Source organism: Triticum dicoccoides, chromosome 1A, assembly GCF_002162155.2.
Source record: "Triticum dicoccoides isolate Atlit2015 ecotype Zavitan chromosome 1A, WEW_v2.0, whole genome shotgun sequence".
NCBI lineage: Eukaryota > Viridiplantae > Streptophyta > Magnoliopsida > Poales > Poaceae > Triticum > Triticum dicoccoides.
The window spans coordinates 112,751,733-112,765,169 of NC_041380.1; the positions used below are offsets into that span (position 1 = coordinate 112,751,733).

The 13,437-nt window shown below is 47.5% G+C and overlaps 1 protein-coding gene and 1 pseudogene across 1 annotated transcript; one reads left to right on the forward strand and one right to left on the reverse strand.

Moving 5' to 3' along the window:
• Window positions 1-379: 379 nt before the first annotated feature.
• LOC119269187 lies at window positions 380-1,607 on the forward strand (annotated as a pseudogene).
• A 267-nt stretch (window positions 1,608-1,874) lies between these two features.
• LOC119365683 (adenine nucleotide transporter BT1, chloroplastic/mitochondrial-like) lies at window positions 1,875-10,765 on the reverse strand. The gene is made up of 4 exons (XM_037631334.1): window positions 10,507-10,765; window positions 9,541-10,406; window positions 2,843-3,004; window positions 1,875-2,735 (listed from the first exon to the last, which is right to left on the reverse strand). Exons 2-4 carry the CDS (start codon window positions 10,147-10,149, stop codon window positions 2,265-2,267), a joined length of 1,242 nt encoding a protein of 413 aa, XP_037487231.1. The 5' UTR covers window positions 10,150-10,406; window positions 10,507-10,765; the 3' UTR covers window positions 1,875-2,264.
• Between the last annotated feature and the right edge of the window lie 2,672 nt (window positions 10,766-13,437).

The following is a 13,437-nucleotide window of genomic DNA, read 5'->3' on the forward strand; positions in this document are numbered from 1 at the left end:
GTCATCTAAAAGCCAAAAACGCATATAGAGAAATAAAAATAGAAACAAATCCGAAGAAAACGTATAATGCGCAACATGTGATGGCTGAGAGCGCGCCAAATGACGCTTGCGGGGGCTTTCGGAGGAGTACTCGCTCGTTAGTAGTTCTCCCGTATTTTGGTACAGAGGTGGTATATTTCTCTTTTTTTAGAGGTCCGGACATCCGATAAAATTAGGAAATTAGAACGATATACTTTTGTTTTGAGAGAAACACTCGTAAACTATTTGAGTTGGAGCTGGGCACGGACTCGGTACCCGACTCCTCGCACGACCCGCTCCCGATCCGACTCGTCTTCTCATCCGATCGTCCCAGACAGCCATTAATATCACCACGCCCCCTCTTCCTCCCTCCAACCTGAAGCCACGAGCCACGAACCCTTCCCGCGCACGATCGAGACGAACAGCGAATCACCGCCGGCGGACCGTTCGATCTTGCTATTAGCAGCGGCGTCAGCAATGTCGGGCGACGCGGCGGAGGCGCAGAGAGCGAGGGCCGCCAACGGCAGCGGCGGCGGCGGCGGCGGGAGCAGCAACCGGATTCAGGTGTCCAACACCAAGAAACCCTCTTCTTCTACGTCAACCTCGCCAAGGTATTCAATATATCTGTTCACGCGTCGACCGATCGATCGATCGGCTGCGGGTCTCGTTGTTACGCCATGGCCTGGTGGGTGCTGACTCTTTCCCTTGCGTCGCGTGCAGAGGTACATGCAGCAGCACGGCGAGGTCGAGCTCTCCGCGCTCGGCATGGGTACGTCGCCTATTCCTCCTTGCATCCTGACAAATATGTCTGCGATTGCCGCATGATTCCGATTGACCTTTTTAAATTTCTAAACCACTACTTTGAGGATTGAATAGGCCGCATGATTCTGATCGACCTTTTTAAATTTCTAGTAAGCCACTACTTTAAGGATTGACTAGGGAATAAGAAGCAACTGCGGCTTCACATTACGATATATATAGTGTTGGATAAACAGTACTGCCATAGTATTTGCATGAGACAATTTAAACCATGAACACCACAATCGATCAGGGCTCATTAACATGTCTGCCCAATATGCTTGCAGCCATAGCAACGGTCGTGACAGTGGCAGAGATTCTGAAGAACAATGGTTTCGCATTCGAGACAAGTAAGAACTTTTTCCCCTCGCCCAACATTATACACTAAGGGCGTTTAGATCACTTTACAAACTTTCTCTAACCAAGAACAATATGTGCAGGGATTAGGACATCTACTGTGGAAATCAAGGATGAGATGAGAGGGCGGCCAATCCAAAAGGCCAAGGTCAGAATAATTCATACTGTCATATCATCAGAATGTTATTTTTAGCAGGATATCATTCAGATATTGTTCTTTTTACCCCAACATTCTTCCCCGGGGAATATTTACGTTGAATGTTTTGCGCAGATTGAGATAGTGCTGCGGAAGAGCGATAAGTTTGATGAGTTGATGGCCACAGCTGCGGAGGAGGAGGCAGCAGAAGACGAGGAGGAGCAGACCTAGAAATTGCTAGTCATGTAGACAGGATGGGTTTTGTTTTCTTTTGTTATTACTTTTGGTTACAGCGGGAGCGGGGTGAGAGAGAGGATGAAGATGTCTTCAGTTCTTGATCAATGTGAACCTCTAGAATTTATTAAACATATACATATTTGATATTTTGATTAAAAAATGCATGCTGCAGCTGTTGGTAATGTTAATTTTGCAATGCAATTGTGGCAAGAGCTGAGAATTTAAGTGTCCCTCTGGAAGACTTGCTACGAGTTGGCATCAAATCAAAAGTCCATACCAGACTTGCCATGAGTTGGCACCAAAATCAAAAGTCTATAACACCATGAACTGAAAAAGATAAATCTTGATGTCAATCATGTAAAATTTGATGTCTCCGGAGTTAATTTCACTGGTTTCATATACCCCCTAACAAAGACTTCCTAAAAAACACACGCTTCATTCATGCATATAGTATCCCAAAGCAAACTGGAAACATATGTAACTTTTTGTCAGGGCAAGCTGAGACTAAAGAAAGAGTTTGAAATCTTGTAGCAACAGTTATTGAGCTTAGTCAGGTAACTTCATTCAAAGGAGGCCAAAAGTTTCCCCGCTGTCCGTCGCGAAACTGAGCTCTGGTATCTTGGGAGGAAGGCCCCAGGATCAGATTCAGATCCATCATAGGATCAGCAAACAAAATTTAAGCCACTACCCCTTTATGACGCCGCTGTTGAAGAACGCTTCATTCGTTCTCTTCCTCAATCAGTATCTTCTTGCAAGCTTCGTAGCACATAAACGAAATCCCAGCAGCAGGCACCAGCTTCATGCAACTAGGCCCCAGTCCTCTGTAGAGGCCCCCAACCCCTTCGTCCTCGAGAATGGTCAGGAGAGCGTGAAGCATGTTCTTGTATACCTTCCGGCCGCCAACAGCTCCGACTTGCATGTGCTTGCGGGCAACCTCGAGAGGAAATGTGGCAGTGCTTGAGATGGCTCCTGCAGCAGACCCAATGAGCAGGGTTGGAACGTTGCCGATTTCATTTGTCTTGAACATTTTCTTGTACACCTTCTTAAGGGTGTCATACGCGAAGTAGTTGGTTGCTGCATATGGCACCACTCCGATTAGACTTGGGGTTAAGCCTCTATACAGCTCAGCAGGGCCTTCTTCACGGACAATTTTCACAAATGCATGGAGGAAGTTATCATACACACCTCTCTGCACAATTAGATGACATTCATCATATGCACTAAATGTGTTGTTATAAAACTCTTAACTGAAGTTTTTTTCTGGCATCCAGACAGTTCTTGCGTAATAACACTAACCTGTATGGTTAATCGAGTCTTAATTAGTTCCAGAGGGTATGTACACAGAGTTGAGCTGACACCAGCAAAAGCTCCTGCCACTAGTGAAGGAGGGATTGGGATCTTCTGTTCTTCCCCAGATTTGGGGGTTAGGAACTTCTTAGCTGTATCAAAGGCAAAAAGCTGCAACAAAAGAGGAAAAAAGGGTCAAAACAAGCATTAAGGAAGAGGATAAACCTTATGGAAATAACTGCATAAGAGATAAGCTAGCACAGAAATATTCTCAATAAAATACTGATTGAAAGGGTAAATAGCATTAGCATCAAGTTAAATAAAGGTACAGAAAAGCGGCAAAAAACTAATGCTAATGATCTGCAGCTCAGTCGAAAGGTTGTAAAGCACTATAATTAAATGAACAGATTGATTAGACTGCAACGGTGAAGACATGATTGAAGTTTCAATCCCTGCTCACATATAACACTTCAGGCATGAAAATCTTTAAATGATGAACATAATCCGGAGACTTTGGCAGGTGCATGGCAATAAAACGGCAATGCAAAGTTTCTTAGTATATGAATTATGGTCTGTGGAAACTGGAATAGGCACTGATATGTTATCTTGACTGATCTTGTACAAAAAAGGAACCAGTGGTTCGAAGCCTTGTTTAAGACTTCAACCTACTTATATTGTAGACCAGCTTGAGCAGAGAACAGGCAAGTTGGCAACTGCCAAAATCAACTGTTTTCATTGGGTAAGCTACAACGACTCCTTGTTATATAAACCTATAATTTCATTCTGTTAACATAATAGGTCCCTAATGACGAAATGAGAACAATAATATATTAAGAAGAATCAAACTGAAATAAAAATTCTGGTATCACAAAAGCTCTTCTGAAATAAATACTGAATGAAATAATATATATGAAGTACATCAAAGCCTGAGATCTCTTCTGAACTAGATTGAAGGATTAGTCATGAGTGGCCTAGCTCAGGAAAGCTCTTAATATATGTTCGGGTAAATTCAGCTGATAAGCTCTTGGACTTCTCAGTGATACCTAATACGACCTGTTAAACACATTATATGTCACGTTACATTGTGCACCCGGAGGAGTCCCGCACCTATACCTGTGCCGCACCTAGAGATAGAGATAGATAAGTTAGGTAGTTCAAATATCTCCTGTAACCTACTCTATCTTCTTATCTCTTGTCCTCCAAGTCTCCTGTAATATCTCAACCATCTTGTATGCACTATCAGGGGTCTTGCGCCCCTGCCTATAACATGCAACACGTCCCCTCACACCGAGGTCAAGACGTTTCCGCATCTCACACATGGTAATCAGAGCCATTCTTCTTCCCATCTAGTTTTCATCTGATTCCAGTCGCACCACCCGAAACATGTCTTCCTCCTCCGGCGCATCTCACCCTAACCTCAGTGGGCAGGTGATTGAGAAACTCTCCCGCACGAATTACGTGTTATGGCGCACACAGATCACACCACAACTTCGTGGCGCCGGTGTCTTCCAATACGTTGATGGCACCTCGCCGGAGCCGACCAAGCTTCAAGCCGCCAAGGATAAGGACGGCAAGGACACGTTTGTGCCCAACCCTCTCCACCCAATCTGGGTCCGGGAGGACCAGCAGGTGCTTGGCTTCCTGCTGAGCAACCTCTCCAAAGAGGTGCTCGTCACGGTGACCGCGGTCACCACGGCGCACGCGCTCTGGACGACGCTGGCGGGCATGTACTTGTTGCAGTTACTGAGCCGCGTCAACAACATCCGTACCTCGCTCATCAACACGCAGAAGGGCAACCAGTCCGCCGCCGCCTACTTCGCCACCATGCGCGGTCTCGCGGATGAGCTAGCGGCGGCAGGTAAGCCCATCCAGGATGACGAGCTGATTTCATACATCCTTCATGGGCTGGACCAGGAGTACCAGCCCCTCGTCTCCGCTCTCGACGCCCGCGTCAGCCCCGCCTCCCTCGACGAGATCTTCTCCATGCTCAGCAACTTCGACCAGCGCATGGTGCACTTCCAGAACTCCGGCGGCGGTGGCTTCAAGTCCTCTGCCAACCTTGCAGCCCGTGGTCGTGGCAGCGGCTCCCGCTACCATGGCCGCGGCAAGGGCAGGGCCGGTGGCGTCAGGACCGGCAACAATGGTGGAACCAGTGGTGGTGGCGCTCGTGGCAACAGGGGTCGCCGCGGTGGCGGCGCTGGCCGAACCCGCCCGGACGCCCCACACTGTCAGATCTGTGGCAAACCAGGCCACACCGCCAGAGACTGCTGGTACCGCTACGATGAAGACGAGGACGATGCTCAAGATGATGACAAGATCGCTGCGGCGGCAGATGGATCCTACGGCGTCGACACCAACTGGTACCTCGACAGCGGCGCCACCAATCACCTCACTGGAGAGCTCGAGAAGGTAACCCTACGTGAGAAGTACCATGGCAAGGATCAAGTTCACACCGCCGATGGTGCAGGTATGAGCATCAGCAACATTGGTCATTCTGTTATACACACCCCTCATCGTAAGATTCATCTTAAAAAAAATTGCATGTCCCTAGTGCCAACAAAAACCTCCTTTCAGTTCATAAAATTACACTTGACAATCATGTCTTCATTGAATTTCATCCCTTTTTCTTCTTGATCAAGGATCTGGCCAGGAGGAAAACCCTCTATCGAGGTAGATGCGTTCGAGGACTCTACCCGTTCCTTCCGGAGTTTAGAAGACATAATAAACAAGCCTATGGTGTTGTCAAGCTTTCTTCAACACGGTGGCACGATCGTCTAGGACATGCCTCATTTTCTTTAGTTGAACGCTTGCTTAGGAAAAATAAGCTCCCATTTGTTGGTGAGCCTCATGTTGGAACTATTTGTGATTCATGCCAAAGAGCAAAAAGTCATCAATTGCCTTATCCTGTTTCCACAAGTGTTTCTACTCAACCACTTCAGTTAATTTTCTCAGATGTTTGGGGTCCTGCCCCTAGCTCAGTTGGTAGACACACATATTACGTTAGTTTCATTGATGACTATAGCAAATTCTCTTGGATCTATCTTCTTAAGAAACGATCCGAAGTCTTTCAAGTCTTTAAAAAATTTCAAACTCTTGTCGAACGAAAATTTGATCGCAAAATCCTTGCAGTACAATCTGATTGGGGAGGGGGATACGAAAAGTTGAATTCCTTCTTCCAAACTCTTGGCATATCTCATCATGTTTCCTGCCCTCACGCGCACCAACAAAACGGCTCTGCCGAGCGCAAGCACCGTCACATAGTTGAGATGGGTCTTGCCCTCCTAGCCGGTGCTTCTATGCCCCTTAAATTTTGGGATGAAGCGTTTCTCACCGCCGTTCACATTATCAATATGCTTCCTAGTCGTGTCATACACAACAAAACTCCCATGGAACGCCTTCTTCACACCAAACCTGACTACAAGTCTCTCCGTGTTTTTGGGTGTGCGTGTTGGCCCAATCTTCGTCCATACAACAATCGCAAATTGATGTTTCGATCAAAACAGTGTGTCTTCCTAGGGTATAGTGCTCAACACAAGGGTGTAAAATGCCTTGATGTCTCCTCTGGCCGTGTATACATTTCCCGTGATGTTGTGTTTGATGAGACTAAGTTTCCCTTTGCTCACCTTCATCCCAATGCGGGTGCACTTCTCCGAAAAGAAATTCTACTTCTTCCTTCTCATCTCACTAGCTTTGATCACGGGGGTGATAACTGTAATGATCAACTGTTGACTGACCCTCTTAATACCACGCATGAGCATGATGATGCAGGAGAAAGCAGAGAAAAAAACGGCAGTCAAAACGATGAAGAAATGTGCCCTACAGGGCCATATTTCATGTGTCCAGGCGAAGGGAGCAAATCCCCCTCGGGATCCGTCCTGCCAGGCACAGCGCCGCCCTTGGGATCGATGCACTCAGACGCGGCAGGTGGGTCAGGTGGATCCGCCTCAGACTCCGCGCCGGCCGAATCAGGTGCGATCAGGCGCGGGCCGACGCGCGCTGAAAGCGACATCAACACGGCCACCCGACGCGATGCGGATGGGGGACACGCTCCCTCTGCCCCGCGCCAACCAGCAGACGACAGGTGGCGTGGTGCCACTGGGCCTTCGGTGGCTCGGTTTCCGGCCCAGCCGGTCTGCTACAAACGGCGGGACTTGCGCCACCCGGCCGCTGCAGGTCCGACCGGCGCGGGATCCCGCGCTGATACGCCGCCCACTCCACCTTGCGCCAATAATGAGGCGTGTCGGGCGCGGCAGCTGGATCAGGTGGATCCGCCTTGAAATCTGGCAAGGGGATCTTCTGTGCCGGCCGTAACGCCTGTGCCTTCGCCCACGCCCTCGTCTGCCGCAGAAGATCCGATTCAGGAGGATTCGGCGGCTGCAACTGCGCCAGCTTCTGCCGTGGGATTCTCTGTGGCAGAAACATCAGGCACAACATCTCCGCGTCGTACACGACTACAAAAAGGGGTAACCAAACCTGTAAACTACAAACATATTACAAAATATGGTATGGTATGTTCTACAGGTGAACCCGGTGAACCCCAAAATCTTGAAGAAGCTTTGAATGATGAAAAGTGGAGAAAGGCCATGAATGAAGAATTTGTGGCGCTACAAAAGAATAAAACATGGCATTTGGTCCCTCCACAGAAAGGTAAAAATCTCATAGACTGCAAGTGGGTCTTTAGAATCAAGAGGAAGTCAGATGGAACCATTAATCGGTACAAAGCTAGATTGGTTGCAAAAGGGTTCAAACAACGGTATGGCATAGACTACGAGGACACGTTTAGTCCTGTTGTAAAAGCTGCCACTATTCGCCTTGTTTTGTCTATTGCTGTTTCCAGGGGCTGGAGTCTCAGGCAACTGGATGTTCAAAACGCGTTTCTCCATGGTGTTCTGGAAGAAGAGGTGTACATGAAACAACCTCCTGGGTTTGTGAACAAAAATGTTCCTTCTTACATTTGCAAACTTGACAAATCATTGTATGGGTTGAAGCAAGCCCCACGTGCATGGTATTCACGTCTCAGTCACAAGATGCAACAGCTTGGTTTTGTTCCTTCTAAGTCTGACACCTCACTGTTTATTTACAACAAACACAACACATACATATTTGTACTCATATATGTTGATGATATAATTGTCACAAGTTCATCAGATGAGGCTGTCACAGGGCTCTTGAAAGATCTCAGCTCAGAGTTTGCTCTCAAGGATCTCGGAGACTTGCATTATTTCCTAGGGATTGAGGTGAAGAAGCATGAGGATGGACTTCATCTCTCTCAGGAAAAGTATGCGGCAGATCTGGTAAAGAAGGCAGGTCTACAAGGTTGTAAGCCCTCACCTACTCCTATGTCAAATTCAGAAAAACTATCTCTTACAGAAGGACAGCTTTTGAGTCCAGATGATAGCACAAAGTATAGGAGTCTGGTGGGTGCACTCCAATATCTCACACTTACTAGACCTGACATTTCATTTGCTGTCAACAAAGTCTGTCAGTTTCTCCATGCACCTACCTCAGTTCACTAGACTGCTGCTAAACGTATTGTTCGCTATGTCAAGAATACTACCAATGTTGGTCTGAATTTTAGCAGGTCATCCTCTACACTTGTAAGTGCTTTCTCAGACTCTGACTGGGCAGGTTGCCTTGATGACAGAAGGTCCACTGGTGGTTTTGCAATTTTCTTTGGCCCAAACTTAATATCCTGGTGTGCAAGAAAACAAGCCACTGTTTCCAGGTCCAGTACAGAAGCAGAGTATAAGGCACTGGCAAATGCCACAGCTGAGATCATATGGGTACAATCCATGTTAAAAGAACTTGGTGTCAGGAGTAATCAAGTTCCTTGTTTATGGTGTGATAACTTGGGTGCTACATATTTGTCTGCCAATCCAGTATTTCATGCCAGGACAAAGCACATTGAGATAGATTTTCACTTTGTGAGAGAAAGGGTTGCCAAGAAGCAACTTCAGATTCGGTTTGTGCACTCCAGAGATCAAATTGCAGATGGATTCACCAAACCGTTATCTACAAGAAGCTTTGAAGATTTTAAACATAATCTCAACTTGATGAAGTTGTGATTACGGGAGGGTGTTAAACACATTATAAGTCACGTTACATTGTGCACCCGAAGGAGTCCCGCACCTATACCTGTGCCGCACCTAGAGATAGAGATAGATAAGTTAGGTAGTCCAAATATCTCCTGTAACCTACTCTATCTTCTTATCTCTTGTCCTCCAAGTCTCCTGTAATATCTCAACCATCTTGTATGCGCTATCAGGGATCTTGCGCCCCTGCCTATAACATGCAACACGTCCCCTCACACCGAGGTCAAGACGTTTCCGCATCTCGCACACAACCAATAGTACTTCAGTTTTAAACAAAAAAAAAGAAGTTAGCCAGGGTTAAATAGTAAACTTAGTTGAAGAATATATGTAGGCACTTTGCCGAATAGGACCTAAGACAATAGTAAAAAAGCCGAAACTTGGACAGAAACGGACACTGATTTACAACAAGTGACGCTTAATTTTGTATGTGAGTTGGTATGTGCATCTATATGCTAATCAAAAGAAAAAACATAGGCAAGGACTCTTAATATTATGGTAAATAAGTCTCCTGCTAGTACATCACAAAAGAAATTACAGTAATAGAATGAATATCCAAAACAAGGGAACCATAGTGCAGAATCAAGAAAACAGGGCAGCCATGGATGAATTAGTTACCTCGATTGCTTTGCTCGGGGCGACTCGAATGACATTAACAAAATTGCCGCGGAACAACCCAGTCCATCCTTCATTCTTCATGATGGAGTCAAACACCTCCGTAGATGAATTCCCATTGCTGCCGACCATCAAATGTGTCCTAATCGTCTCCAAAGGCGCCACAACTGTCCTTGACACTGCTCCTGCAATCCCCCCACTGATGAGCCTCTTGAGGTGTGAATTCCCAACCTTAATCTTGATCCTCACCGCTTTCTTCTTCCCCTTCCCCCGCAACCCCACTCCGTCACCCGGCACCGGCAGGGATGTTTCGACGGCCTCCGGTGAAACGTACTTTCTGAGCGGGTCTCGGGGGTTTCCCGACGATGCGGCGCCGGAGGAGGAGGCCGGGAAGCACACCCCCACCTTGTGGCCGACGCTGGCAAAGAGACCAGCGGGTGGGTGGAAGGACTGGTGGAGGGTCCATGCCAGGTTGAATCCACCATTGCTATCTGCGTCACAGGGAGCCGCAGGTGGAGGTGGTGGCACGGAGAGGGAGAGGAAGCAGCAGCCCCAATCCGCTGCCGTCGCCTCCGCGCATTGCAACCGCACGCCGCCGCTCTTGTTGCTCATCGCCTCGGCTCGTCTCCAGGGAGGGATTGCTAGCCTACGGTGGTCTCGGTAGGGCTCCGGCCCTCCTCAACGCCAAGAACCAAAAGGGGCTGGCACTTGTCCCAAAGGAATGAAAGCCGATAGCGACGGATATCAAGCGGGCGTTCAACCGGCCGGGCGTGGAAGAGACGCGGAAAGGCAAGGGGAATCTTGATTTTCAGCGGCTCGCCGGACGGATCAATTCGCCCCGGTGATGGCGGCAGAGCAGTCAAAGGAATCTGCATGTTGGGAGAGAAAAACGCAATTCATCAATAAATAAAGATTCGGATGCCCTTTCTCCACGGCGCGATTTGGAGCCGGAGGAACGGGGGCGGTTACCTGGGAGCACGCATTTAACTCGCCGCGTTACTTTCCCGGCCTCGCGCTTCTTGGCCGCCGCCGCCGCCGCGGCGGGAGGTGAAGATGCAGGGTGGCGGGTGAGGAAAGAAGTCAAAATGGGCAGCACGGCAACAAGGCTGCACTTTTCCCTCTCGCGACGTCGTACCTACCCTCCCTCCTACTTACTTCTCCCGTTCCTCCACTCAAGACTAGGGCGGGCCGGCGCTGGCTCAGCCCAGTAATGGTGGATTGGTACTACTCCACAAGAACAGTTTCGTCAGTCCTCTGCCTACTAGAAACATCCGCCCCTATAACACGTGGTGGCTTGAAAGCATTCGCTCCGCTCTGTGGCGCCAGGTGAATCCTCCTGGGTCATTTTTATTTTCTTGAGGTGGACTTCCACCATAAACAAAACGGAAATACCTGCTCTCCATCCGTCTAAATATTAAATATAAGTCTTTTTTAGATTTCATTATGGACTACCTACGGAGCAAATAGATAAATCTATATTTAAAATGCGTCTATATAAAATCATATGTAATTCATATTGAAATCTCTAAAAGGGTTTAAATTTAGAAACGGAGGGGCAATTAGAAAAAAGAAAGCTACTTATAAGTAGTAATGACTTTGATTGTAGTACCTTTTCTATATGGAGGTATGATTTGGAAAACACTAAAAGGTGTACTAAGAGCGTTTACAGTTGGATTTAACAAATCTGGCTCCACAAACGCACACGCATCTGGACAGCCACTCATATTTCATGCTTAGCATCTATATATTTTAAATCCATACATGTCCATCACACGTTAATGTTGCATCATAAATAACGAATGTTGGTACCGAAAATTTATAGCTTTTACATCAAATTTATTTTAACTACACAACTCAAATATTAGCTCTTTGATCCACATATGCTCCACAAGATTATTGAGTAGTTGTGCGTGCACCTGATGATCTCGAAGATTCTGATGCATCTGTAGAAAATTCATAAGATGAGCTACATCTTGATCTTCCGAAATTTGAACTTGTTCTTTAGCACCGGCAGAGCTATGGCAAGGCCAAATGGGTCATGGCCCGCCCAACATCATTTTCCAATTTGTACTATAATTTTTTCACTCGTGACCTAAGAACACTAGCCCACAGGCTATTTTCTTTTGTTTGGCCCGCCCAACCCGCCCAATAATAGGCTACAAGCTCCGCCATTGTTCTCCAAGTGCTTCAAAATTATTGGTTTGGGCTACACCATCATCCTCATCCTTAACAATCGTATTGTGCAAAATAACACAACATGTCATGGCCTGCCACAAAGTTTCTGATTCCCACATCATTGCAGCTTCACGAACAATTCCCCAACAAGCTTGAAGCACTCTGAATGTCCACTTCACATCCTTACTAGCTGCTTCCTGCATTGTTGCAAAGTGGCTTTGTTTGTTTCCTTGTGGTTCGGATATGGTCTTAATTAACGTCTCGCACTGGGAATAGATGTCGTCGGCAAGATAGTATCCCATGTTGTAGTCACGACCATGTTGGGGAGCGCAGTAATTTCAAAAAAAATCCTACGCACACGCAAGATCATGGTGATGCATACCAATAAGAGGGAAGAATGTCGTCCACGTACCCTCGTAGACCGTAAGAGGAAGCGTTATGACAACGCGGTTGATGTAGTCGTACGTCTTCACGATCGACCGATCCCTAGTACCGAACGTATGGCACTTCCGCGATCTGCACACGTTCAGCTCGGTGACGTCCCGCGAACTCACGATCCAGTAGAGCTTCGTGGAAGAGTTTCGTCAGCACGGCGGCGTAATGACGGTGATGATGATGCTACCGGAACAGGGCTTCGCCTAAGCACTGCTACGATATAACCGAGGTGGATTATGGTGGAGGGGGCACCGCACACGGCTAAAAGATCAACTGATCAACTTGTGTGTCCATGGGGTGCCCCCTCCCCCGTATATAAAGGAGTGGAGGAGGGGGAGGGCCGACCCTCTCTATGGCGCGCCCTGGGGGAGTCCTACTCCCTCCGGGAGTAGGATTCCCCCCTTTTCTAGTAGAAGTAGGAGCCCTTCCAAGTAGGAGTAGGAGAGGAAGGAAGGAGGAGAGAGGGAGGAGGGAAAGGGGGCCGGCCCCCTCCCAATTCGGATTGGGCTTGGGGGACGTGCCTCCCTCTTTTCTCTTCCCTCTCCTCTATTCCATTAAGGCCCAATAAGGCCCACATACTCCCGGGGGGTTCCGGTAACCTCCCGGTACTTCGGAAAAATGCCCGAATCACTCGGAACCATTCCGATGTCCAAATATAGGCTTCCAATATATTGATCTTTACGTCTCGATCATTTCGAGACTCCTCATCATGTCCGTGATCAAATCCGGGACTCCAAACTACCTTCGGTACATCAAAACACATAAACTTGTAATACCGATCGTCACCGAACGTTAAGCGTGCGGACCCTACGGGTTCGAGAACTATGTAGACATGACCGAGACTCATCTCTGGTCAATAACCAATAGCGAAACTTGGATGCTCATATTGGTTCGTACATATTCTACGAAGATCTTTATCGGTCAAACCGCATAACGGTATACGTGTTCCGTTTGTCATCGGTATGTTACTTGCCCGAGATCCGATCCTCGGTATCTCAATACCTAGTTCAATCTCGTTACCGACAAGTCTCTTTACTCGTTCCATAATGCTACATCCCGTAACTAACTCATTAGTCACATTGCTTGCAAGGCTTATAGTGATGTGCATTACTGAGAGGGCCCAGAGATACCTCTCCGACAATCGGAGTGACAAATCCTAATCTCGATCCATGCCAACTCAACAAACACCATCGGAGACACCTGTAGAGCACCTTTATAATCACCCAGTTACGTTGTGACATTTGGTAGCACACAAAGTGTTCCTCTGGTATTCGGGAGTTACATGATCTC